Source organism: Podarcis cretensis, assembly GCF_951804945.1.
Source record: "Podarcis cretensis genome assembly, chromosome: 13".
In the NCBI taxonomy this organism is placed as follows: domain Eukaryota; kingdom Metazoa; phylum Chordata; class Lepidosauria; order Squamata; family Lacertidae; genus Podarcis; species Podarcis cretensis.
This window is the reverse complement of record NC_137182.1, coordinates 6,272,138-6,299,102: the sequence shown is the minus strand read 5'-3', so window position 1 is coordinate 6,299,102 and position 26,965 is coordinate 6,272,138. Positions and strand designations below refer to the sequence as shown.

Below are 26,965 nucleotides of genomic sequence, written 5' to 3'. Positions count from 1 at the left end.
GCTGCGTTGAATATTTCATTCCAGCTAAGTGTTAACCACAAGCAGGGTGCTACATTTTATGGTGCCCCTGTGACTCGGATAAGTGGTCTGCTGGAACGCAGCCCCTTCGCCCTACTGGGCAGGGTACAAGAGGGAGGACCACGAACTGCTTACCCAGCGCTCACTGGGAAATTTTTCCAGGGGAACGCAGAAGTCTCGTCTGTCTGATACCCTGCTCACTGGCGGCGACGGACTTGTGGGAACCAGAGAAATAAACAGGGAACCAGCCAAGGGTAAGTGCACAAAGGGATTTTTGGCCCTCCAATTAATTGGGAGGAAGAGAAGTCTTGATCAAACTTCTGCATCTCAGTAAGGAGAAACTGAGTACGCTAGGTGGCTGGGTACATCGGATGGTGATCTGGTGTAGGGAAAGGTTGGGAGGTAGAGTGTGGTGAAGTATCCAGCGCATTGTATGTGTGAAAAAGTACAGAGCAATCTGTAGCTGACCTGAGTGTGGAGTGGGCAGTACTCCGGTTCCTAGTAAGGCGACTTCACTAGGCGAGGAGCCTCACAAAGCGCATGTGTGAGTGACTGAGTGGATACTTCACAGGGCCATACAATGGGAGTTGGGGGTTCAAAGGGGGGAAATACACCTCTTGAATGTATGTTAAATAATTTTAAGAAAGCCTTCTCAGGGGCATATGGAGTCAAAATGACGCCAGAGCGCTTGAGAACGTTATGTGAATTAGAGTGGCCGAAACAAAAATACTGGATGGCCATCTCAGGGAACCTTTGATATAAATTTAGTAAGCAAACTTTGGTCTAATATCGCCAAAGAAACTGGAGGGTGCCCAGAACAATTTTCATATATAGATTCTTGGCTGAGCACATTAAATAAAAATCCTCCATGGATAAGGGAATGCAAAGTCAAACGATGCAAATTATTGGCTGTAAAAGCCGAAGCTAGGAAAGGAATCTTGCCAAATAAACTTAAACCCATTTTTGAGGGGCCAGAGGAAGAGGTGCTTCCACCTCCACCCTATGCTCCACATCGAAGGGAGCCTAATCCAAACACTCCACCAGTTGTAACCCCAAGGCAAGAAACTGGAATGAATAATGGGGGTGGAGTCACAGAGCTTGATTCCTTGATAGATTATGATAAATATCTTCAGGAGGCATTGGAGTCCTATAATAAAGCCCAAGCAGAAGTGGTTATTCCACCTGTGACTCCTAATAGACCTCCATCTACAGTCTCCTTTAGTGGAACAACTGATTGCCCACCCCAAACCCCTGTACATCCAAGTCCCAGAGAAATATTACAGAAGTTACAGGGAGACCTTGATCGGTCAGCAAGCAATACAGCCAGGCGTATAAAGCTGCTAAAAGAACGCCTTGGGACAAATACCATCCCCTATGATTTGAGGCCCCTAGAGCAAAGTGAAGAGAAAGGTCACGTAGTAGCCCCTCTTAGAAGAGTATTTGATGCACTTGAGGAGCCTGTGCTGGTTAACGGGCAACCCGGACCACGGCCACCTCGAACTTCGACCCTGCAATATATTCCATTCACGACTACGGATCTGATGAATTGGAAAACACACACCCCATCTTTCGCAGAAAAACCTCAGGCTATGATGGTCTTGGTGACTTCAATAGTAAATACTCATAGTCCTACTTGGACAGATTGTCGCCAGCTCCTAAATACTCTTTTCACCACTGAGGAAAGGAGAGACATAATTGAAAAGGCACAGATATATTTGCGTGAGCAGGCCAGAGTGGGAAATATTTTTAATATTGATCGTCATCTTCAGGACAACTTTCCCTTGGAAGATCCTAATTGGGATCCAAACAATGCAATTCACCTGGCCAGACTTACCACCTACCGCCAGACACTTGTGCAAGGTATCCGCAGGGCATGCCAGAAGCCCACTAATATGTCTAAAGTCTCAGAAGGGTAGATGTGTTACCCATAACACTGTTTCGTGTTCGGTGTGCACCCACAAAAAGACTTAAGTTGTCACCTTTTGAGCTCCTGTATGGGAGGCCACCCTCCTTTGTTCAGGATATTCCAGCTGACCTTAAACAAATAGGAGACCATGTGACACAGGAACAAGTGCAATCTCTCTCCTGTGTTTTTGTCTCTCTCCCGTGTTGTTTTTGTTTATCTTAACAGGTGGGCCCTCGAGCGCACGCCGTGCAGCATTGCCGAGCCGATTCATCAGTTCCAGGCTGGCGATAGCGTATGGGTGAAAGAGTGGAAACGCGATCCACTTGCACCTAAGTGGCGTGGACCTTACACCGTCTTGCTCTCTACTCCAACAGCGGTGAAGGTAGCTGAGGTGACCCCCTGGATTCATCACTCTCGTTTGAAGAAGTCCGAAGGCAGTTGGACGTGCAAAGGTGACCCCTCTAATCCTTTAAAACTGACTCTCTCCAAAAAACCCCTGTATCTAGCCCTACCGGGAACGGGCTAGGTCACGGGCAACATTAGACGACTGGCCTGCTGCAGCCACAACCTGGAAGCTGGCTGACCTGCGCACGCCTGAAGCTTGAGGAGCGTCTGAAACAGCGACTGTGAATGGAAAGATTCTCTTATACAATTGATTGACTGCCCCCTTGTGGAACAATTATAAAGGATATTACTCATTGGGGATCCTCGGGATATATGTTTTGGTCTTGGTGGTTCCCCATTTTTGTCACTGGGGGAATTATATTGGGGCTAATATTTATTTGCTATCACAATAAGGTAATTTTTTGTGGAAGGAATGCATATACTAGACATCAACATGATTTTATTATTAATCCTAATCCCTTGGGAAGGGGAAGGGTCCTTGAATCTGACCAAATTTGCTAAATATGGATTCCGCCATGACCACAATATGTGGGTAGGCTTAGCTGAGATGGTAGCCAATGTTGCAAATAGGACTAATTGCCTTGTTTGCTCTCTTGGGCCAGGTGATTCAGAGGGAGGTATGCCCTTATTACCAATACCATTAAATGCCATTGGTATGGTAAGCGAAATGCCACACCAAACAGAAGTACAGAATTTCCCCGGATGGAACTCAACTAAACCAATACGAGTTATACCTGTGCAAGGGGAATTCTGTGTGCATAAATCATCAGATGCAGCTGATCCTACCATGATAGGCTCTTCCCATTGCCACTATACTTGGGATTATATTAAGAATAGTCAAACCTGGGCAAACGGTACTACCTATCGAACTCGGAATACCTTGCCCTGTGCACCTCCTTTTATTCATGCATGGAAAATGGTATGGAACATAACTGTGACAGAAGAAGGCAATCTAACATACTGCACTGTGAACTCTCTACCCCTTTTGATATTTCGCCTTCTGCACTCCACGTACCAAAAACCTCAGACCCGATGGTTGTGGTGGATATGTGGAGAATGGGCATACAAGAAACTCCCTTCCAAATGGAGTGGGACTTGTTTCTTGGGATGGGTATTACCACCAATGTGGATTATGCCCACTAGTTCGGCCAAGCGTACACGAAGAAACGCTGACATTTCTCATATAGCAGGAGGAAGTACCCAAAGTTGGAGCGGTACTGATGATTGGCCACCAGAGCGCATTATAGCCTATTATGATCCTGCCTCCTGGAATCCTGGTGAGCTCATACAAGGAGCACGGGATCCTATTTATAATCTAAACAGAATAATTCGATTGCAAGCAGTAGTGGAACTTGTAACCAATGCAACGGCCCAGAGTTTGAGACTTATTGCACAACAGTTGGATGAAAGTAGAGCCGCCATTTTGCAGCTGAAAATGGGAATGGATTATGTACTTGCCAGGCAGGGAGGCCTATGTGGAGTCTTGAACTTGACAGGGAATGCCTGTTGCTTTAACATTTCTGATAATGGTGAGGCAATCCGTGTGTTGGCCACAAAGATAGAGAATATAGCACATGTCCCAGTACAAACATGGGAAGGATGGGATATGGGATGGCTCACCAATTGGTTACCTAATGTCGCAGGACTCAAAGGGATACTATTGTCTTGCTTGTTTTTCTTGACAGTAGTGGTAATGGTTTTATGTATGGTGCCATGTATCATTTCATGTTTTAGAAGTACAATTAGCAAGATGATTTCAAATGAAACTTTACCTCATATCATGGCCCTATACAGAGCTTTACCTCAGGAATATGATGAAGGTCAAGCTATCAAGGACACTTGGGATGAAGGTCCTTGAGCTTGAAAGGGGGGAATGAGGCATCTAATCATAAGCCTGCATTTTTATCAAAGCTTATATTTTTTGATCAGGGCCTGTATCTTAAAAAGCTTAAAGATTTTCAAATGTTTCATGCCAGGCAGAAGAGCAGCTGCCTAAGAACCTTGGCAATGTTTTTACTCCTAGACAAGGGGGCCCCCTGATTTATAGCAGAAAACAATTCTCAAAGTCGTAAAAAGGGAATTACAGGCTGACAGCCAAGGTTACACTGACCCTACAAATTAAGGGTTGATAAATAGTAAAATGAGCCATATCTTCTTCCTAAGGTTAAAAAGGCCAAGAGCAAAATTGAAAAGCAACTGGTCTGGCTGGCAGAAAGGGAGCATTTTTGGGAAGTCTTTTCTAAAGCTGTTTCTTTCTTAAACTAAGATCCTTTTAAGATTTCTTTTCCTTTTAAAAGGTTATTTATGTATTAAATATATTAGCTTAAATATAATTATGCAAAGGATTTAAGAAATGCTAGATTCTTATTTCATATAGTTGTAAGAGTTGTAACTATCCTGAAATTAAGTCAGCCACCAGCCCGGCCTCCTGTCAGACAGGAGACGCCATCGAGCACTCCTGATATATGGTTGTCAGGCCTTTTGTTTAGAAACCTTCAAATGAAGGAGATCTCTCAATGTTGATGTGAACTCAAAATCCTTGACATATGTTTAAGATAAAAATTCAAGATTAACCATCTGTTTTGGAAGGCAATAGGGCAAGGAGGGCAAGAGGTGAGCTGGTAATTAAGATTCCTTGTTGAGACACATGTAAGATATATTACTACTTATTTGTCATTTATAGATAGCTCTTTGTGTCCCATAAAAGGGCAAAAGGAAATGGGTGTATCTTTTGTGATTGGTTCTAGCAAACAGCCAATAGGAATTTCAACCAGGCTGATTGGACAGAGGCAGCCACAGGAGGAGCAAGGGGGCTGGATTAAGGAAATATGAGTGCTGGCCAGAATGGCAGGAGGCCAGGCCAGAGCTTGGTAACCATATACCACTGTGCCTCATATTTATTTGTCTGACAAATAAATTATTATTTTAATTTCTCTATTGCTGCGTTGAATATTTCATTCCAGCTAAGTGTTAACCACAAGCAGGGTGCTACACCACAGAACTCAAACTGTGTTTAGATTTTTTCAGTGAGGCCAAAATTAGAAGTGACATTGAATTTGTTTTTGCATTTTACAGGCGCCATTTTTGCAAAACCACAAATAGCAGCTGGGTGGGTGGGTGAGAGCAGCTTAACCCTTTCAATGAGAGGGAAGCTCCCTTGGGCGCCGCTGGTGGCTTTCCAATCCCAATGTCAATAGTAGTTTCAAGGGAGGAATTTCCCTTGTGACTGAAACAGGGGAGACGTCCTTCCAGTCTGCTGTGATCCTGATAACAATCAGCCCTCTCCTCCTTGCATTTTAAAAAGCTACTTGTTGCATTCAGCTTCATATCTAGTTTATTCCTGGCAGGGCTCTCTGAGCACTCCCCACACCAGATAATCTCTCAATTTCTTTCAAGTGCAGCCCTACCAGTGACTGTGCAAAAACATTTAACGCCATTTTAAAACTGCCAAGAAAAGATGGTTGGGGTCAAACTGAGCCCATCTGCATAACTCCTCCTTTTGCAGAACATTCTGATTCTGTTCAGATGCATTCAGATCCATTTTAAAACTGCCAACTCATCTCCTCTGGGCTTCGGAGCTCCTCCTACCTTCACCGTTCCTTCTCATGATCGCTGATGGGCACACTTGTAAGTCCCTCGCCATCATCTGACAGGCATCCCTCTTGCAGGGCCATATAAGACTTGCATGCAAAGCAGCACTTTGTGACATCAGCTGGCAAACAGGGGCTAGGCTGCTGGGTTGTCAGGCAGCTCAATTAAGAACAATAAAATGGGGGGGGGGTTCAAAGTGTGCTGGGATGAGGCCCCCGTGGGTTAGGCCAGAGGGTGCTGTTGGGGTGTGTGGTTGTGCCTCCCCTTGTTCTGCATCTTGCTCCTCTGCCCGTTCCTTTAGCTGCTTAATGGAATCATAGCAGGGTAGATTTGAGAGTGATCATCTAGTCCAACCCCCGACAGTGCCAGGATCCTGCCCACAGCCAGCCCTGGCTGGGCTCCAAACTCCGACCCTCTTCTTACCAGCCAGATGCACTGACCCCTCGCAATTCTGCCTGGGGTGGAGAAATGGGAGAGAAACCGTTTTGCTCTCTCTCTCTCAGGACATGGATATGAGAGCCACTCCATGCAGACCTGTCAATATCTCAAGGGCCATCACAGGGAGGAGGGAGGAAGCTTGTTTTCTCCTGCTCCAGAAGCTCTCAGTACCTGAAGCCATGGTTTCAAGTTACAAGAAAGGAGGTTCCGACTCAACTTCAGGAAGAACTTTCTGACAGCAAGAGCGAGCTGTTTGACAGTGGGGAGAAATCCCTCGGGAGGCAGTAGACTCCCTTTCCTTGGAGGTTTTTGAGCAGAGGTGGGTTGGCCATCTGCCATGGATGCTTTAGCTGAGAGTCATGCACTGCAGGGGGTTGGTCTAGATGACCCTCGGGGTCCCTCCCACCTCTACAGTTCTTATGATGTAAAGTGGTTCCAATGAGCATTTAAAGCACATGACATTTCCCAAATGATCATTGTCATTGCGACTTTCTGCTCGAAGAACTACAATTCCCAGAACCCCTGACAAACTCCAATTCCCAGGATCGTTCAGGGGAAGACACCTGGTTTTTAGAACAGGGGGGAGAACCTGCAGCACACTTCCCCCAATTCTCTAGGAACCAGGAATCGGGAACTCAAGTCCTTCTAACAGGATGACTTGTCAGAGCAGGCTTATAAAATTTTGTTCCCAAAGGTGCCTCCCCTCTCTCTACTGAGCGATGGAAAGAGTCCATGGGGTTCCAGGCTCTCACCTTTGGAGAACTGAGACATGGCGGAGACTGTCTTACCTTCAAGAAATACAGTTTATTCACCTGTTTACACCCTCAGTTTGCATGGAGGGAGTCCAGATCTTACAGCAGAGTCCATCCAAGAGGGACTTGTCCCCCACAACAGGGCAGCCAGCCTTCCCAAGTTGGATTCCAGACTCCCTCCTCCTCCCCTTGCTCAAAGCCTCAGTTTTCCTCACCACGCACCATTATCCTGGCTCCCCTTCACATCCCCAGTCTCTGTTCACACCGCAGGGCAAGGGGAAAGGACTTCTTTTGCTTTTCCAGTTAGGCTCTCCTTGTCCTTCAATTATTTCTTAAAGAACCTTGCTTGGCCAGGTCCTTTTGCGAAGGATAGCCCAGTAAGTCCTCTGCAGCTTGTATTTCTCCCTTCACATCCCAAATAATCCCAAACCCCACCATTTATTAATTTCTAGGGTTTAGTGGGATCCTCCCTCAATCTATAACAATATTGTGCATAATACTGTAACTAAGGTGATTGTATTCAGATTCCCAAGGGAATGTCAAGCAGGGAGGGAGGGGGGAAGAGAGAGAGTGGAATTCTGGGGGAGAGTGATGATTGGAGGAGGCTTTGAAAGGGAGTTTGAATGTTGGGGGGGAGGCAGTTGAGAGTCAGTTGAGAGCGGTGGGTTCTGGAGGGAGGAGATCAGCTGGCTGGGCAGCTCTTCAGCTTAGGATCAGTATGGGAGTCGTTTGATGGTGGCCAAAAAGGAACAGAGACGCAGAGAGGGACTGAGTCTCCCATGGAGGCTGAGGAATGTGGCAGTCCCATGCCCAGCGAAGAGGGGCTCTGCCAGCTGCCCAGGAACAGAATAACCTCAATTTAGGAGGGCCACGGAGCCAGGCTTGGCTTGTATTCCTAATTCCCAAATACCTCACACCACCCTCTCCAGTTACCTGGAAAGCAGCTTTACAGACCTGGGCTATGCCTGATTATCATCTTCCCAAGCAACTTAGAAATGTAATGCTGGTGGTCAACGAAAGAAGTTTAAAGACTCTCTCAAGGCAGATCTAAAAGAAATGTTGTGTAAGCAATTGGGAAATGCTGCCCTGCGAACGCTCCAAGTGGAGAACAGCCTTTACCAACGGTGTCATGGACTTTGAAGACACTCGAACTCAGGACAAAAGGGAGAAACAAGCTAAGAGGAAGGCACGCTTGGCAAACCCTCACCATGATCAACTCCCACCAGAAACCTATGTCCCCACTGGGAAGGATGTGTGCACCCAGAATTGGCCTCCACAGTCACTTATGGGCTCACTGTTAAGACCGTGTTCATGGAAGACAATCTTACTCGGCTACGAGTGATCACCAAAGAAGAAGATGATAGATTTGGGGTCTACGGCCAATTTCATGGAAAATCCTCCTGGGAAGATGCCTTGCATGGGAAGATGTTCCCCCTCCCCCCCCATTCGTCCATCACTTCCACCATTGTGCTCCCCCAAAGCCGACACCCACCCAGCAGGTGGAGGCGCACCTTGGGGAGGGGGATAGTGTCACGGGGCAGGAATCAGCTTCACCTGCTGAACAGCAGCCTGAAGGGGGAGAAGGGGGAGTGACTTCACCTGCAGCTTCAAGGACTCTGAGGAGAAGGCTCTAATGAGAACCAGCTGGCTCCAGCCTTCTTAAGCAGAGCTCCCAGTAGCAGCCAGAGAAGGCAGAGAAGGAAAGGAAACAGCTCGTTATTTTTTTTTAACACTGTTTATTATGAAATATTATGTGATCATTGGCATATCGCAAGCAACCAGTTGCTCTAATTTCTTTATTTAGTTTTAACATGTGCCATTCATGCCGCTCTCCTCTTTCAGGGAAGGGCACATTCAGACAGCAACCAGGACATCCCAGAAGACATGCAAGGCACTGAGTAGCATGGATTCCTCCAGCGACATGCAAGGACTTTACAATCCAGAAAAGCAAGACCGAAATGTCATGGAAGACTCACTTTGGCTCTTGTCCATCACCTTGGGAAGTGGCGACGAAGACCATTCTCTGGAAGTGTGGCCCTATGAAAAAAATTAATCTGAATTTTCAGCCTTAAGCCTTGGTCCAGAGGTCACCTTGAGACCTGCTTACTCACATCAAAGTTCAAATGTTGAGAGAAGTGCTTAATCAAGAAGCTGGTGCATGTTATCACTCTTTCCTGCTCACACATATTTTGGGAGTCAATCCAGAAATGCAAGACTGGAATGCCACAGATGACAGAGTTTGGCTCTTCTCCATCAGCTTGGGAAGTGGCGATGGAGACCATTCTCTTGAAGCGTGGCCCTGTGGAGGAATCCACTTCCGGACGAGACCATCTCTTTTCTCCTCTCATGCAGGAAGGTTCTCCCATTCTCTGTTGACACTCAACTTGTAGGGTGTTCTCCCAGCCCCATGCAAATCTTTCCTTCCTCTTACCTGTTCTTTTTATAAGGGCGGCTTGGGCAACAGCCACAGGGGACAGTGTTCCTACGACTCCTCAAACATGTTTCAAAAGGACCCCTTCCTTCCTTCTGCCCCAGTACCTGAGGGTCCTCACGTCTCTCCAGGGATTTGGCCAGAACAAAGTAGACCCACTGGCGAGGGAGTCTGGCCAGCTGACCCAGGGAAGGAGGGGGACAGAACAAGCACCCCTGCCATGCTGCCCATGCTCATGTCACCACTGGCTGCCAACCATCGCTGCTCCTGCCTGGGCACATAATGGCCAGACCCCAACTTGGAAGGAGGGGGGTGAGGGGCTGGGGAGAGACAAGTCTGCTCCCCCCCCTCACTCCAGCACTCAATTGGCATTTCCCCCTACCTGAACTCTGAGCCTTTCCACACTTTGCCTCCCTGTGGGGGTCTTTGTCCTTCCCCCTGTCCCAGTACCTCTGGGGTGAGAGGCCTTTGTCTGGGCTCCAGTCCCTCCCGGGATGCAGCGGCTCCCAGGCTGAACCTTCTCCTCGCTGCAAAACAAACGGAGACATCAGCAGGCGCCTGGCTCCCAGCCACGCTAGCCCAGTCTGGGGCAGGAGGGGGGTGACCTGGGAAGGGGCATTTCCTCCTACCTGATCTTATCAGCTGCCCCAACCTGACCCGCTCCGTACAGGTGTCTGGGCTCCGTCCCGGCCGGCTTGGCACAGAGGCAGCAGCCCAAGTCTCCCCCGGCTCCGGAATAACTCTTGATGTGTTTTTGATGGGGCGAAACCTTGGCTGCTACTTCTGCGCCAAGTAGGGCCGGGAAGGAGCCATGCCCGCACGGGGAACTGAAGGAGGTTGAGGCAGGCGAGGATCAGGGGCCGGGAACCGCAGTGATGGTCTGTTGTTCTTCGTCCCGGGAGCAGGCACTGGAGCCTCATCCCTGGAGGCGTGGTCCTGTGGAGGAAGCAGGAAGCATCTGATGAGAAGGGGCAGGGGCGGATGAAAAACTACTGCCCCATTTTTGATGACCCCCCAAAAGAAGTTCCACAAGGACCCCTTCCTGCTGTCCCAGTACCTGATATTCACCACGTCCCTCCAGGGATTTCGCCAGCACGAAGTAGACGTTGGGGAAAGGCTCCTTCCCTGCAGAGAAAACAGAGGAATCAGCAAGCGCCTGGATCCCAGATGATAGCACCAGTCTGGCGCATGAGGGAGGGGGTACAAGGGAAGGAAGCATTCCTAAAATATGGGGCACTCAGTTGGCATTTCCACTTACCTGAAGTGGGAGCCTTTCCCTCCTCGTTCTGGCGGGCCTCTCGCCCAAGGAAGAAACAAACTCTGTTATTCTGATTGCTTGGAGGAGTTCCAGATAAATATATAGATGATAATATTTATTATTATCATCTATATATTTAGACATATTTATGGACATATTTTTGAGCCGATTTTGTGCCCCACCCCTCACCTGTTGGGGGCCCACCTCACCACCCCCTAACTACGGCCCTGCCTGTACCACCCTACGATTTGGCACCCCTCCCTCTTGTTCTTCTGCATAGTTTTAGCCCCCTCTGCAGCGTGGTGCCCAGCGTGAGCGCCCCAGTCGTGCCATCCTAAAACTGCCCTAGCGCAGCCTTGGCAGAGGACCCCACTCCTTGTCCTGGCCAGGTGGACCACAGAGAAACCCTCTCCATAAAACTATAGGGATCTCTAAATCAGACCTTCCTCCTCCAGCTAGCAAGAGCGCTGGGAATCACTTCCCCTGCCACACAAGGTCACAACATGCCTCCGGATTTGGGTGGGTTTCCTGGCACCTCTGGGCTGCTGCTGGGCTGGTTGCGGTTTCCCCAAACCACAGCCCTGCAAATGAACAAGGACATTGTACTGTCTAGGGGACAGGGTCCCATGGGCCGTCCTCAATGATTTCCTTCAGGGGCACATCACCCTCAATATTTTCTCCCCTGCCAGTCTGCCTTCCCAGCTCCCTCCCTTCCTCACTCTTCCACATCTCTCCTTCTCCTGTTTGGCACAGAGCAGACTGGCAGCAGACCAGGGGCAGGCAAGCCAGCGGAGGCAGGGCCCTCCTGCGGTGGAGACATAGGGCCCCCGGGGGGAGCAGCCCCCAAACTTCTGTAGGGAGAGCCTGAGTGCTGGCGAGGGTGTCTGGCCAGCTGATCCAGGGATGGACAGAACAAGCACCCCTGCCAGGCTGCCCATGCAGAAGGCAGAGGCAGGGGCAAAGTCTCCCCCAGCTCTGGAATAACTCGGGAAGTGTTTTTGATGGGTGGAAACCTTGGCTCCTCTTTCTGCGCCAAGTAGGGCCGGGAAGGAGCCATGTCCGCACGGAGAAGGGGCAGTGGGGAAGAGATGCCAGGGTTGCCAGCCGGGAACCGCCGGGATGTTCTCTCGCCCTTCATCCCGGGAGCTGGAGCTGGGGCCTCATCCCTGGAGGCCTGGTTCTGTGGAGGCCTGGCTCTCTGCCCATGCCCACGTCCCCATTGGCTGCCAACGATTGCTGCTCCTACCTGGCTTGGAAGAAGGGGGGTGAGGGGCTGGGGCGAGACAGACCTGCTCCTACCCCCCACTCCAGCACTCAATTGGCATTTCCCCCTACCTGAACTCTGAGCCTTTCCACACTTTGCCTCCCCTGTCCCAGTACCTCTAGGGCGAGAGGCCTTTGTCTGGGCTCCAGTCCCTTCCGGGATGCAGCGACTCCCAGGCTGAACCTTCTCCTCGCTGCAAAACAAACGGAGACATCAGCAGGCGCCTGGATCCCAGCCACGCTAACCCCTGTATGGGGCAGGAGGGGGGGCCTGGGAGGGGGGCATTTCCTCCTACCTGACCTTATTAGCTGCCCCACCCTGAACTCCTCCTTACGGGCGTCTGGCATCCGTCCCGGATGGCCTGGCACAGAACACCAGCGAAAGTCTCCCCTGGCTCCGGAATAACTCTGGAGGTGCTTTAGACGGGTGGAAACCTTGGCTGCTGCTTATGCGTCTAGTAGGACTGGGAAGGAGCCATGCCCACATGGAGAACAGACGGAGGGGGAGGCAGGCAAGGCTCAGGGGCCGGGAACCACCATGATGGTCTCTTGTTAATAATCCTGGCACTGGAGCCTCATCCCTGGAGGTGTGGCCCTGTGGAGGAAGCAGGACATCACATGAGAATGGGCCTCTGATGGGCCAAAAACTATGGAAGGACCCCTTTGTTCCCTCTGCCCCAGTACCTGAGGGTCATCACATCTCTCCAGGGATTTGACCAGAACAAAGTATATGTTGGTGAAAGGCTCCCTCCCTGCAAAGAAAACGGAGACATCAACAGGCTCCTAGCTCCCAGCCACGCTAGCCCCAGTCTGGGGCATGAGGGTGGGGGACCTGGGAAGGGACATTTCCTCCTACCTGATCTTATCAGGGCTCCCCACTTCTCCTCCGTACGGGCGTCCGACCGGCCTAGCACAGAAGCAGCAGCCAAAGTCCCCTCCCTCTCAGAAATAACCCGAGAAGCTGTTTTAATGGGAGGAAACGTTGGCTGCTGCTTCTGCGCCAAACAGGGCCGGGAAGGAGCCATGTCCCACGGAGAAGGGGCAGTGGGGAAGAGGTGCAAGGGATGTCAGCCGGGAACCGCTGGGATGTTCTCTCGCCCTTCATCCTGGGAGATGGAGTGGAAGCCTCAACCCTGGAGCCTGGCCCTGTGGAGGAAGCAGGATACAGTATGTGAGCCAAAGCCCGCTAGAGACCTTTCCCTTGAAACGATAGGCTGTGTACCCACCATACCTTTAGGGCTCATTCCCACTTCCCCTTGGGTCGTGTGCCCAGCAATCTCAGGAGTGTTAACAGATTTGCTCTTTGCTAGACCCCCCAGCCTGGTTTTCAAAAGTCAGCCCAGGAATTCCTTGTCTGGCACAGTTGTGCAGCCTGTACTTTCACTGATATCCCAATTTATCAAAATTCTACCTTTTGTGTATTTCTGGGGTTTGAGGGGGGGTCTCCTGCAAATGTATAACACTATTTTGCCTGCCACTATTGATGTGAACCGATGCATGATTATAAAGTAAGTAAAGCTTATTTCTAAAGTTCCCATGTTGTTGATGCCTGATTCTTTCTTAAGTGGGGCAAAGGGAGGGAGGGCAGCTAGCTTCATGGCTGGACTTGCGCAAAAGAAGGTTTTGCAGCCTGATTCCTATCCTTTTAAGTTTGTCAAGGATGGAATTTTAAAACTCTGTTTTTAAAGAACCAGGTGGCAACCCTTCTTCAGGTATACAGGACCCACACTGTGAATTGTGCTCACAAATGTACTGGGAGCCACCGTAGATCCTTTAGGACCAGTGTTCTGTGGTCCTGCCAGCTGCTCCCAGTCCCCAATCTAGCCGTTACTACATCTGCTGGCTCCTCTCAGATATGCCTGAGCCAATCTGATCTGAGGGGAATCCCTTCCTGTCCTCCAATATGTGGGATAACCCGTTGGGTCTTCTGTTAGAGCTTCATCAGGACCAAACCCCATCTCCCAGGCGTCCCCCTTGAAGGCATTTCCATTTCCAAGGCACGGGATCCCTCCCCAACTCAAGAACCTGGCATCTGAGCTCCTCCGACCTTCCTGGTTCCTCCTCATGACTGAGTTCCTAGGACTCTACAGATCTCTGCTAATGGGAGCTGTTTCCAGAGCCCCTAACACACTGCAGTTCCCAGGATCATTGGGGGGGGGGAGACATCTGCTTTTTAGAACATGCGCTTCAGGTTGCAGACTCCACTAACCCAGAAATAGTATCTCGGGTTTAGAATTTTGCTTCAGGATGAGAACAGAACAGAAATTGCATTGTGGCAGCAAGGCAGCAACGGGAGGTCCCTGAAACTGTTCTTAACATGAGGTACCACTTTAGCTAAGTGGTACCTCAGGTTAAGAACAGTTTCAGGTTAAGAATTGACCTCCAGAACGAAATAAGTCCTTAACCCAAGGTACCACTGCACTAGTAGTAGTAGTAGTAGTAGTAGTAGTTATTTATACCCCGCCCATCTTCCTGGGTTGCCCCCGTCACTCTGAGGTAGATGGAGCAATCTAAGGTCTAAGTCCCCTTCCTGTGTTTCTGTTTGGGAGGGGCTATAGCTCAGTGGCAGAGCACCATCCGGGCACCCAGAAGGGCCTTGATTCAACTCCCTGCTTGGCTTCAGGTGTGGGGATGAGAAGGCCCAGCGTGCAGGTTCAATCCCCATCTGGGACAGCTGCATCTTCCTGCAGGGGGTTGGACTAGATGATCCTCAAGGTCCTGCTCTGTGATTCTATGAGTCTAAGGATGCAAGAAGCACTTGCACTCCCACTTTGCTAACCCAAAACAGGCACACAGAGAGACAGATTGAAGCTCTGCCACGAAATATTCAGTCGCCAGAGGTGAATATGCAGGAAAGCGGCTGGCCCTTTGCCTGGCAGAAGACCTCACCCACTGGGCTGCATAGACAGCTGCCTCAGGAGCCAGGTCCCGGGTCCCGGGAGCTCCAGACTGCCTTCCTCTGGCCTGGCTGGCAGCAGCTCACCTGGGGATCAGATCAGAGTTTCCCAAGCCTCACCTGGAGATGCTGAGGACTGACCCTGTGGCCTTCCACAGGCACTGAGCTATGGCCTAAAAATACCCCTGGGTGGCTCCATCCTTGGTCTATCTAGGCCAGGCTGGGAGCAACTGCTACCTGCCACCCTTTGGAGAAGCATGGCCAGGCAGTTGACAGCTGGGATGAGGAACCCAAGGCCCACCATCTGATTCCATGAATCCTAGAGATGGCACAGAGAGAGAGGCAGAGACTGTCTCGTGTGGGGAGGGGACTCTGCAATCTTGCAGTGCAGCAAACACGGCCCACTTTGCCTTGTCCCACGATCAGCTGCAGCTCTAAATATACCATATGGGGATTAGAAATTTGTCTTTTCAATTTTTTTTATTTAAGAAATTTAAGATTAGAGCAAGGCAGGCTGTTTCAAAATGTGCCTGCCAGGTGGTGGTGCTCCAAAAACATCCCAAAGTGCGTGACCCACGACCAGCTGCAGCTCCAAATTTACCATATTTCTCCATTGGAACTAGAAATTTGTCTTTTCAAATCTTTCCTTCGTCTTACCTGTTCTTTTCTCAAGGGAGGCTTGGGCAGCAGCAGTTTCCCCAAGATTCTTTTAAGTCAGATTCCTCCACTTGAAACAAAAACAAAAACCACCTTGCGGTTTTATCCTACTGTGTTCTAAGCAGCATTTGCAGTATTGCCATAATGTCAAGGGTGTGAATGTACTTAGGGGGAAGCCTCGTAACAACTACACACACACACACACACACACACCCCTCTCTGATTTGACAAGCTCTATTGTGAAGTCGACGGTTCCTACGTTTCGGGGGAACTGCAGCCATTGGGGAGAGGCATGCCTTACGCCACCGCCTCATAGGGAACATAACAACTATGGTCCTCCTTTAACAAGTAGCTCCTTGGTAGAGCATCTCCTTTGGAGACAGAAGGGCCCAGATTCAATCCAGATAGGGCTGGGAGATGCTGGGCCTGAAATCCTGCAGAGCCCAGCCGGCGTAGACCATGCACCGAACAAGGTGTGGCCCCTTTGTCTGCATCTCTTGCCTCTGGTGTGGGTGAACAAGGCACCTCCCGGTGGGCTGGATTTGATTCTGGCGCCTCCAACCACCAACACAGAAGACAAAAAGCTTTTTTACCCCCTTACAAGGAAGTATAGGAGGCCTAGAGGGGCCAATAGTGCACATTTGATTAACCAGTCATGTTGCTCGTCTTTTTCTTGTTGGCCGAGACCCAACTGTGACCTTGCTAATGGCACTGCGCCGTCTTTTAAGATTTGCTGGACTTTGAAAATCCAAAAGAGGTTTCCCATCTGCGCATTGGCTTTGTACACACCGAGCGAAATGAGCAAGGTGGCTGAAGGCCTCACTTTTTTCTCTTCTGTGCTCCCCCCCCCCCCAACAACCTTTTTTGTACATTTTTAAAAATATGGTTCAAGCCAAATCGCTCTTTATGTTTGCAAAGCTGTATGATGTTTTAATGTGCTGTAATACATTATGTTATGGGACGCAGGTGGCGCTGTGGGTTAAAGCCTCAGCGCCTAGGACTTGCCGATCGAAAGGTCGGCGGTTCGAATCCCTGCAGCGGGGTGCGCTCCCGCTGCTCGGTCCCAGCGGCTGCCAACTTAGCAGTTTGAAAGCACCTCCGGGTGCAAGTAGATAAATAGGGACCGCTTACCAGCGGGATGGTAAACGGCGTTTCCGTGTGCAGCTCTGGCTCTGGCTCTGGCCAGAGCAGCGATGTCACGCTGGCCACGTGACCCGGAAGTGTCTCCGGACAGCGCTGGCCCCTGGCCTCTTAAGTGAGATGGGCGCACAACCCCAGAGTCTGTCAAGACTGGCCCGTACGGGCAGGGGTACCTTTACCTTTACCTTTAATACATTATGTTATTCATATATTGTTATTGGTGAAAACATTTGTATCAGTGAGACAGTTTGTAAATGGTAATCAGTGCTACAACTTTGTCCTTCAGCTCTGGGGTCTGGGGTTGTTGTCCTTTGCAAGTTCTCTCTCCCCCAACGCCACCCCTCAAAATCCCAAGCTCTGCAAAAAAGGGTCCAAATGGCCTCATCCCAATGGAAAACTGAAGCCTCTTGTCAGTTTAAAGACAATGGGGTGATGGATGTTGTTCCGGACTTGGTGGCAGAGTATGACATATCTATGGCAGCAACCAGATAAAGGGATTTCTCCGATTATCATGCTACTTGCATATTGCACCATGATTGCATTATCTTCCTTCCTAATGGTTTCAACACCATTGCTGCTGTTTTTGGTACCACAGAACTCAAACTGTGTTTAGATTTTTTCAGTGAGGCCAAAATTAGAAGTGACATTGAATTTGTTTTTGCATTTTACAGGCGCCATTTTTGCAAAACCACAAATAGCAGCTGGGTGGGTGGGTGAGAGCAGCTTAACCCTTTCAATGAGAGGGAAGCTCCCTTGGGCACCGCTGATGGCTTTCCAATCCCAATGTCAATAGTAGTTTCAAGGGAGGAATTTCCCTTGTGACTGAAACAGGGGAGACGTCCTTCCAGTCTGCTGTGATCCTGATAACAATCAGCCCTCTCCTCCTTGCATTTTAAAAAGCTACTTGTTGCATTCAACTTCATATCTAGTTTGTTCCTGGCAGGGCTCTCTGAGCACTCCCCACACCAGATAATCTCTCAATTTCTTTCAAGTGCAGCCCTACCAGTGACTGTGCAAAAACATTTAACGCCATTTTAAAACTGCCAAGAAAAGATGGTTGGGGTCAAACTGAGCCCATCTGCATAACTCCTCCTTTTGCAGAACATTCTGATTCTGTTCAGATGCATTCAGATCCATTTTAAAACTGCCAACTCATCTCCTCTGGGCTTCGGAGCTCCTCCTACCTTCACCGTTCCTTCTCATGATCGCTGATGGGCACACTTGTAAGTCCCTCACCATCATCTGACAGGCACCCCTCTTGCAGGCCACCATAATGCTTGCATGCAAATCAGAACTTTGTGACATCAGCTGGCAAACAGGGGCCAGGCTGCTGGGTTGTCAGGCAGCTCAATTAAGAACAATAAAATGGGGGGGGGGGGTTTCAAAGTGTGCTGGGATGAGGCCCCCGTGGGTTAGGCCAGAGGGTGCTGTTGGGGTGTGTGGTTGTGCCTCCCCTTGTTCTGCATCTTGCTCCTCTGCCCGTTCCTTTAGCTGCTTGCTGGAATCATAGTATGGTAGATTTGGAAGGGACCCCAGGGGTCATCTAGTCCAACCCCCGACAGTGCCAGGATCTTGCCCACAGCCAGCCCTGGCTGGGCTCCAAACTCCGACCCTCTTCTTACCAGCCAGATGCACTGACCCCTTGCAATTCTGCCTGGGCTGGAGAAAGGGGAGAGAAACCGTTTTGCTCTCTCTCTCTCTCAGGACATGGATATGAGAGCCACTCCATGCAGACCTGTCAATATCTCAAGGGCCGTCACAGGGAGGAGGGAGGAAGCTTGTTTTCTCCTGCTCCAGAAGCTCTCAGCACCTGAAGCCATGGATTCAAGTTACAAGAAAGGAGGTTCCGACTCAACTTCAGGAAGAACTTTCTGACAGCAAGAGCTGCTTGACAGTGGGGAGAAATCCCTCTGGAGGCGGTAGACTCCCTTTCCTTGGAGGTTTTTGAGCAGAGGTGGGAGGGCCATCTGCCATGGATGCTTTAGCTGAGAGTCATGCATTGCAGGGGGTTGGTCTAGATGACCCTCGGGGTCCCTCCCACCTCTACAGTTCTTATGATGTAAAGTGGTTCCAATGAGCATTTAAAGCACATGACATTTCCCAAATGATCATTGTCATTGTGACTTTCTGTTTGAAGAACTACAATTCCCAGAACCCCTGACAAACTCCAATTCCCAGGATCGTTCAGGGGAAGACACCTGCTTTTTAGAACAGGGGGGAGAACCTGCAGCACACTTCCCCCAATTCTCTAGGAACCAGGAATCGGGAACTCAAGTCCTTCTAACAGGATGACTTGTCAGAGCAGGCTTATAAAATTTTGTTCCCAAAGGTGCCGCCCCTCTCTCTACTGAGCGATGGCAAGAGTCCATGGGGGCTCTCACCTATGGAGAACTGAGACATGGCGGAGACTGTCTTACCTTCAAGAAATACAGTTTATTCACCTGTTTACACCCTCAGTTTGCATGGAGGGAGTCCAGATCTTACAGCAGAGTCCATCCAAGAGGGACTTGTCCCCCACAACAGGGCAGCCAGCCTTCCCAAGTTGGATTCCAGACTCTGCTCCTCCTCCTCCTATTCCTTCCCTTGCTCAAAGCCTCAGTTTTCCTCACCACGCACCATTATCCTGGCTCCCCTTCACATCCCCAGTCTCTGTTCACACCGCAGGGCAAGGGGAAAGGACTTCTTTTGCTTTTCCAGTTAGGCTCTCCTTGTCCTTCAATTATTTCTTAAAGAACCTTGCTTGGCCAGGTCCTTTTGCGAAGGATAGCCCAGGAATTCCTCTGCAGCTTGTATTTCTCCCTTCACATCCCAAATAATCCCAAACCCTACCATTTATTAATTTCTAGGGTTTAGTGGGATCCTCCCTCAATCTATAACAATATTGTGCATAATACTGTAATTAAGGTGATTGTATTCAGATTCCCAAGGGAATGTCAAGCAGGGAGGGAGGGGGGAAGAGAGAGAGTGGAATTCTGGGGGAGAGTGATGATTGGAGGAGGCTTTGAAAGGGAGTTTGAATGTTGGGGGGGAGGCAGTTGAGAGTCAGTTGAGAGCGGTGGGTTCTGGAGGGAGGAGATCAGCTGGCTGGGCAGCTCTTCAGCTTAGGATCAGTATGGGAGTCGTTTGATGGTGGCCAAAAAGGAAGAGAGACGCAGAGAGGGACTGTGAGTCTCCCATGGAGGCCGGGGAATGTGGCAGTCCCATGCCCAGCGAAGAGGGGCTCTGCCAGCTGCCCAGGAACAGAATAACCTCAATTTAGGAGGGCCATGGAGCCAGGCTTGGCTTGGCTTGTATTCCTAATGCCCAGACGCCTCACACCACTCTCCCCAAGTACCTAGAAAGCAGCTTTACAGACCTGGGCTATGCCTGATTATCATCTCCCCAAGCAACTTAGAAATGAAATGCTGGTACTCAACGAAAGAAGTTTAAAGACTCTCTCAAGGCAGATCTAAAAGAAATGTTGTGTAAGCAATTGGGAAATGCTGCCCTGCAAACGCTCCAAGTGGAGAACAGCCTTTACCAACGGTGTCATGGACTTTGAAGACACTCAAACTCAGGACAAAAGGGAGAAACAAGCTAAGAGGAAGGCACGCTTGGCAAACCCTCACCATGATCAACTCCCACCAGAAACCTATGTCCCCACTGGGAAGGATGTGTGCACCCAGAATTGGCCTCCACAGTCACTTATGGGCTCACTGTTAAGACCGTGTTCATGGAAGACAATCTTACTCGGCTACGAGTGATCACCAAAGAAGAAGATGATAGATTTGGGGTCTACGGCCAATTTCATGGAAAATCCTCCTGGGAAGATGCCTTGCATGGGAAGATGTTCCCCCTCCCCCCCCATTCGTCCATCACTTCCACCATTGTGCTCCCCCAAAGCCGACACCCACCCAGCAGGTGGAGGCGCACCTTGGGGAGGGAGATAGTGTCACGGGGCAGGAATCAGCTTCACCTGCTGAACAGCAGCCTGAAGGGGGAGAAGGGGGAGTGACGTCACCTGCAGCTTCAAGGACTCCAAGGAGAAAGTGCTGCTGTGAACCAGCTGGCTCCAGCCTTCTTAAGCAGAACTCCCAGTAGCAGGAAAGGAAACAGCTCGTTATTTTTTTTATTTTTAACACTGTTTATTATGAAATATTATGTGATCATTGGCATATCGCAAGCAACCAGTTGATCTAATTTCTTTATTTAGTTTTAACATGTGCCATTCATGCCGCTCTCCTCTTTCAGGGAAGGGCACATTCAGACAGCAACCAGGACATCCCAGAAGACATGCAAGGCACTGAATAGCATGGATTCCTCCAGCAACATGCAAGGACTTGACAATCCAGAAAAGCAAGACCGAAATGTCATGGAAGACTCAGTTTGGCTCTTGTCCATCACCTTGGGAAGTGGTGACGAAGACCATTCTCTGGAAGTGTGGCCCTATGAAAAAAATTAATCTGAATTTTCAGCCTTAAGCCTTGGTCCAGAGGTCACCTTGAGACCTGCTTACTCACATCAAAGTTCAAATGTTGAGAGAAGTGCTTAATCAAGAAGCTGGTGCATGTTATCACTCTTTCCTGCTCACACATATTTTGGGAGTCAATCCAGAAATGCAAGACTGGAATGCCACAGATGACAGAGTTTGGCTCTTCTCCATCAGCTTGGGAAGTGGCGATGGAGACCATTCTCTTGAAGCGTGGCCCTGTGGAGGAATCCACTTCCAGACGAGACCATCTCTTTTCTCCTCTCATGCAGGAAGGTTCTTCCATTCTCTGTTGACACTCAACTTGTAGGGTGTTCTCCCAGCCCCATGCAAATCTTTCCTTCCTCTTACCTGTTCTTTTTATAAGGGCGGCTTGGGCAACAGCCACAGGAGACCGTGTTCCTACGACTCCCCAAACATGTTCCAAAAGGACCCCTTCCTTCCTTCTGCCCCAGTACCTGAGGGTCCTCACGTCTCTCCAGGGATTTGGCCAGAACAAAGTAGACCCACTGGCGAGGGAGTCTGACCAGCTGACTCAGGGAAGGAGGGGGACAGAACAAGCACCCCTGCCATGCTGCCCATGCTCATGTCACCACTGGCTACCAACGATCGCTGCTCCTGCCTGGGCACATAATGGCCAGACCCCAGCTTGGAAGGAGGGGGGTGAGGGGCTGGGGAGAGACAAGTCTGCTCCCCCCCCCTCACTCCAGCACTCAATTGGCATTTCCCCCTACCTGAACTCTGAGCCTTTCCACACTTTGCCTCCCTGCGGGGGTCTTTGTCCTTCCCCCTGTCCCAGTACCTCTGGGGTGAGAGGCCTTTGTCTGGGCTCCAGTCCCTCCCGTGATGCAGCGGCTCCCAGGCTGAACCTTCTCCTCGCTGCAAAACAAACGGAGACATCAGCAGGCGCCTGGCTCCCAGCCACGCTACCCCCAGTCTGGGGCAGGAGGGGGTGACCTGGGAAGGGGCATTTCCTCCTACCTGATCTTATCAGCTGCCCCCACCTGACCTGCTCCATACAGGCGTCTGGGATCCGTCCTGGCCGGCTTGGCACAGAGGCAGCAGCCCAAGTCTCCCCCGGCTCCGGAGTAACTCTTGAGGTGTTTTTGATGGGGCGAAACCTTGGCTGCTACTTCTGCGCCAAGTAGGGCCAGGAAGGAGCCATGCCCGCACGGGGAACGGATGGAGGGTGAGGCAGGCGAGGATCAGGGGCCGGGAACCGCAGTGATGGTCTGTTGCTCTTCGTCCCGGGAGCAGGCGCTGGAGCCTCATCCCTGGAGGCGTGGTCCTGTGGAGGAAGCAGGAAGCATCTGATGAGAAGGGGCAGGGGCGGATGAAAAACTACTGCCCCATTTTTGATGACCCCCCAAAAGAAGTTCCACAAGGACCCCTTCCTGCTGTCCCAGTACCTGATATTCACGACCTGATATTCACCTCCAGGGATTTCGCCAGCACGAAGTAGACGTTGGGGAAAGGCTCCTTCCTGCAGAGAAAACAGAGGAATCAGCAAGCGCCTGGATCCCAGATGATAGCACCAGATAAATATATAGATGATAATATTTATTATTATCATCTATATATTTAGACATATTTATGGACATATTTTTGAGCCGATTTTGTGCCCCACCCCTCACCTGTTGGGGGCCCACCTCACCACCCCCTAACTACGGCCCTGTCTGTACCACCCTACGATTTGGCACCCCTCCCTCTTGTTCTTCTGCATAGTTTTAGCCCCCTCTGCAGCGTGGTGCCCAGCGTGAGCGCCCCAGTCGTGCCATCCTAAAACTGCCCTAGCACAGCCTTGGCAGAGGACCCCACTCCTTGTCCTGGCCAGGTGGACCACAGAGAAACCCTCTCCATAAAACTATAGGGATCTCTAAATCAGACCTTCCTCCTCCAGCTAGCAAGAGCGCTGGGAATCACTTCCCCTGCCACACAAGGTCACAGGAGTCCCGTGGGCCGTCCCCAATGATTTCCTTCAGGGGCACATCACCCTCAATATCTCCCCCCCCCCCCCCGTCTGCCTTCCCAGCTCCCTCCCTTCCTCACTCTTCCACATCTCTCCTTCTCTTGTTTGGCACAGAGCAGACTGGCAGCAGCCCATGGGCAGGCAAGCCAGTGGAGGCAGGGCCCTCCTGCGGTGGAGACATAGGGCCTCCGGGGGGAGCAGCCCCCAAATTTCTGTAGGGAGAGCCTGAGTGCTGGTGAGGGTGTCTGGCCAGCTGATCCAGGGATGGACAGAACAAGCACCCCTGCCAGGCTGCCCATGCAGAAGGCAGAGGCAGCAGCCCAAGTCTCCCCCGGCTCCGGAGTAACTCTGGAGGTGTTTTTGATGGGGCGAAACCTTGGCTGCTACTTCTGCGCCAAGTAGGGCCGGGAAGGAGCCATGCCCGCATGGAGAAGGGGCAGTGGGGAAGAGATGCCAGGGTTGCCAGCCAGGAACCGCCGGGATGTTCTCTCGCCCTTCATCCCGGGACCTGGAGCTGGGGCCTCATCCCTGGAGGCCTGGCTCTGTGGAAGCGTGGCTCTCTGCCCATGCCCACGTCCTCATTGGCTGCCAACGATTGCTGCTCGTACCTGGCTTGGAAGGAGGGGGGTGAGGGGCATTTCCTCCTACCTGATCTTATTAGCTGCCCCACCCTGAACTCCTCCGTACGGGCATCTGGGCTCCGTCCCTTCCGGCCTGGCACAGAGGCACCAGCGAAAGTCTCCCCCGGCTCTGGAATAACTCTGGAGGTGCTTTAGATGGGTGGAAACCTTGGCTGCTGCTTCTGCGCCTAGCAGGACTGGGAAGGAGCCATGCCCACATGGAGAACAGACGGAGGGGGAGGCAGGCAAGAGTCAGGGGCCGGGAACTGCCACGATGGTCTCTTGTTAATAATCCTGGCGCTGGAGCCTCATCCCTGGAGGTGTGGCCCTGTGGAGGAAGCAGGACATCACATGAGAATGGGCCTCTGATGGGCCAAAAACTATGGAAGGACCCCTTTGTTCCCTCTGCCCCAGTACCTGAGGGTCGTCACATCTCTCCAGGGATTTGACCAGAACAAAGTATATTTTGGGGAAAGGCTCTCTCCCTGCAAAGAAAACGGAGACATCAGCAGGCTCCTAGCTTCCTGCCACGCTAGCCCCAGTCTGGGGCAGTAGGGTGGGGGACCTGGGAAGTGGCATTTCCTCCTACCTGATCTTATCAGGGCTCCCCACTTCTCCTCCGTACGGGCGTCCGACCGGCCTAGCACAGTATCCGCAGCCAAAGTCTCCTCCCTCTCAGAAATAACCCGAGAAGCTGTTTTAATGGGAGGAAACTTTGGCTGCTGCTTCTACGCCAAACAGGGCCGGAAAGGAGCCATGTCCGCACGGAGAAGGGGCAGTGGGGAAGAGGTGCGAGGGACGTCAGCCGGGAACCGCCGGGATCTTATCTTGCTTTTCATCCTGGAAGCTGGAGCTGGAGTCTCATCCCTGGAACCTGGCCCTGTGGAGGAAGCAGGATACAGTATGGGCTCTCATGTGAATGGGCTCTCACTGTCTGCAGATTCCCCAATTATTGCATTGCCACACCATTACAGTATGGGCTCTCATGTGAATGGGCTCTCACTTTCCGCTGAGTCCCCAGTTATCATGTTGTCACACCATGCTGCTGGGCAAACTCGCAGGGCATGAAATTGCTGGTGGCTCCTGAGTTTTTAATGTTCGCAGTTGTACTCTGTGTCCATCTGGGAACTGTAGCATCACACGCGAGCTGAGACCAGGAATAGCCAGTGGTGGTGGCGGCCCCGTGTTGTCACAGAGGATACATATGGGAAATGCCAGGGAACCCAGAAGTCTAAACTGACAGATTAGGTCTTTTAGCAGGACTCAGGGACCGCCCTGGACCCCCAGCCTTTCGCTCTTGCCTCCTTGCCTCAAATTAAAGAGTTTAAGGAACCTCTTTTCAAAGGGTCACATGCAGTGATGGTGCAGAGAAATAATGCAAAATAAATCTCACGTTTCTGCCCTGTGTGAGCTAAAGCCTGCTAGAGACCTTTCCCTTGAAACCATGGGCTGTGTACCCACCATATCTTTGGGGCTCATCCCCACTTCCCCTTGGGTCATGTGCCCAGCAATCTCAGGAGTGTTAACAGATTTGCTCTTTGCTAGACGGGCCAGCCTGGCATGCAAAAGTCAGCCCAGGGACACCTTGTCTGGCACAGTTGTGCAGCCTGTACTTTCATTGATATCCCAATTTATCAAAATTCTACCTTTTGTGTATTTCTGGGGTTTGGGGGCGGTCTCTGGCAAATGTATAACACTATTTTGCCTGCACAGTTTTTAATGCCACTATTGATGTGAACCAATGCATGATTTATAAAGTAAATAAAGCTTATTTTTAAAGTTCCCATGTTGATGCCTAATTATTTCTTAAGTGGGACAAAGGGAGGGAAAGCAGCTAGCTTCATAGCTGGATTTGCTCAAAACAAGGTTTTGCAGCCTGATTCCTATCCTTTTAAGTTTGCTGTCAAGGATGGAACTTTAAAACGTTGTTTTTAAAGAACCAAGAGGCAACCCTTCTTCAGGTATACAGGTCCCACACTGTGAATTGTGCTTGCAAACGTACTTAGAGCCACTGTAGATCTTTTAAGACCGGTATTCTGTGGTCCCACCAGCTGCTCCCACCCCCCAGTCTAGCTGTCGCTACCTCTGCTGGCTCCTCTCAGATATGCCTGAGCCAATCTGATCTGAGGGGAATCCCTTCCTGGTTCCTCCTCATGGCTGAGTTCCTAGGACTCCACGGATCTCTGCTAATGGGAGCTGTTTCCAGAGCGCCTAACACACTACAGTTCCCAGGATCATGGGGGGGGGGGGCGGGGAGAGACATCTGCTCTTTAGAACAGGGATGAGGAACCTGCAGCTTCCTCACACCCATTTCCTAGGAACCCAAAATGGGATGTTGAAGTGCTTCTTAAAACAGGATGATTGCAAGGAGCAGCAGTGCTTTTCTTCAGCCGGAATTCTCCACAACTCCATTCCAGCACCTTAAAAAAAAAAAAAAATTATTATTATTGCCCAACTTTCCGCTGCTTTTCCCCTTCTGGCTGGGAAAAGAGTCTCCCCCCCCCCCCCCCGTCAAAGCAGCTAAGATGTCTTGCTGCTGCGTGCCCAGGGAAGGGCCGCCCTTGCCCGCTGCAGTGGACACCTCGTGTGTAAAGAGAGGGATGCTAATTGGGAAACAGTGCAAGAAGAAGCGGTCAGCTTCTGGGATGCTGATTCCTGGATGTCCTTGCATCTGTGTGGATGCAGGAATGGCTGGGCAGGATCCCTGGTCCATTTGTGGGAAAGAAATAAAGCTGCCATTCGGGAATATCTTTATCAGCACCACCTACAATGTCACAGCGTGGTGAATAAGACTTGGGAATACCCAGGAATGTTTCTCTGAGTGAACTGGAGGGGAAGCAGAGTAACAGGCTGGGGTGCAGTGGGGAGGGAAAGTGGGCATGATGGAAAAGCTCAAAATTGATGCAGGAGGTATAATGCAGACTTAAGATGAGAATTATTTTAGGGAGTTCAATGTGGAATAGAATAGAATAGAATAGAATAGAATAGAAACAACCAATTTGGGCAACATCTGGAGGGAAAGGATGGTCTCCAGTCCTAATCTGAAGGCTTGTCTTCTACTTAAAAATAAATTCCAACAGTTCCATGGGGTTTCCTTCCAAGGAAAACGTGCCTGGATTGGGGACCTCGATGGCTAGCAGAGGTCAGCAAACT

General features: G+C 50.6%; 1 protein-coding gene and 1 long non-coding RNA gene across 2 annotated transcripts in view; one reads left to right on the top strand and one right to left on the bottom strand.

Annotated features, from left to right (window-relative positions):
* The window catches only part of LOC307200982 (uncharacterized protein), a 56,853-nt gene that overhangs the window by 13,562 nt on the left and 16,326 nt on the right, over positions 1–26,965 (bottom strand). Inside the window, exons 2-5 of the mRNA XM_079950092.1 lie at positions 22,382–22,511; positions 10,800–10,886; positions 10,599–10,666; positions 10,171–10,477 (exon numbers count right to left, since the gene is read on the bottom strand). Coding sequence (XP_079806218.1) covers positions 10,180–10,477; positions 10,599–10,666; positions 10,800–10,886; positions 22,382–22,511 — 583 coding nt within the window. The 3' untranslated portion in view covers positions 10,171–10,179. The remainder of the gene's footprint in view (positions 1–10,170; positions 10,478–10,598; positions 10,667–10,799; positions 10,887–22,381; positions 22,512–26,965) is intronic.
* LOC307201135 lies at positions 22,422–25,594 on the top strand. The gene is made up of 2 exons (XR_013832573.1): positions 22,422–22,503; positions 24,133–25,594. It is a non-coding gene; the product is annotated as an uncharacterized lncRNA (long non-coding RNA).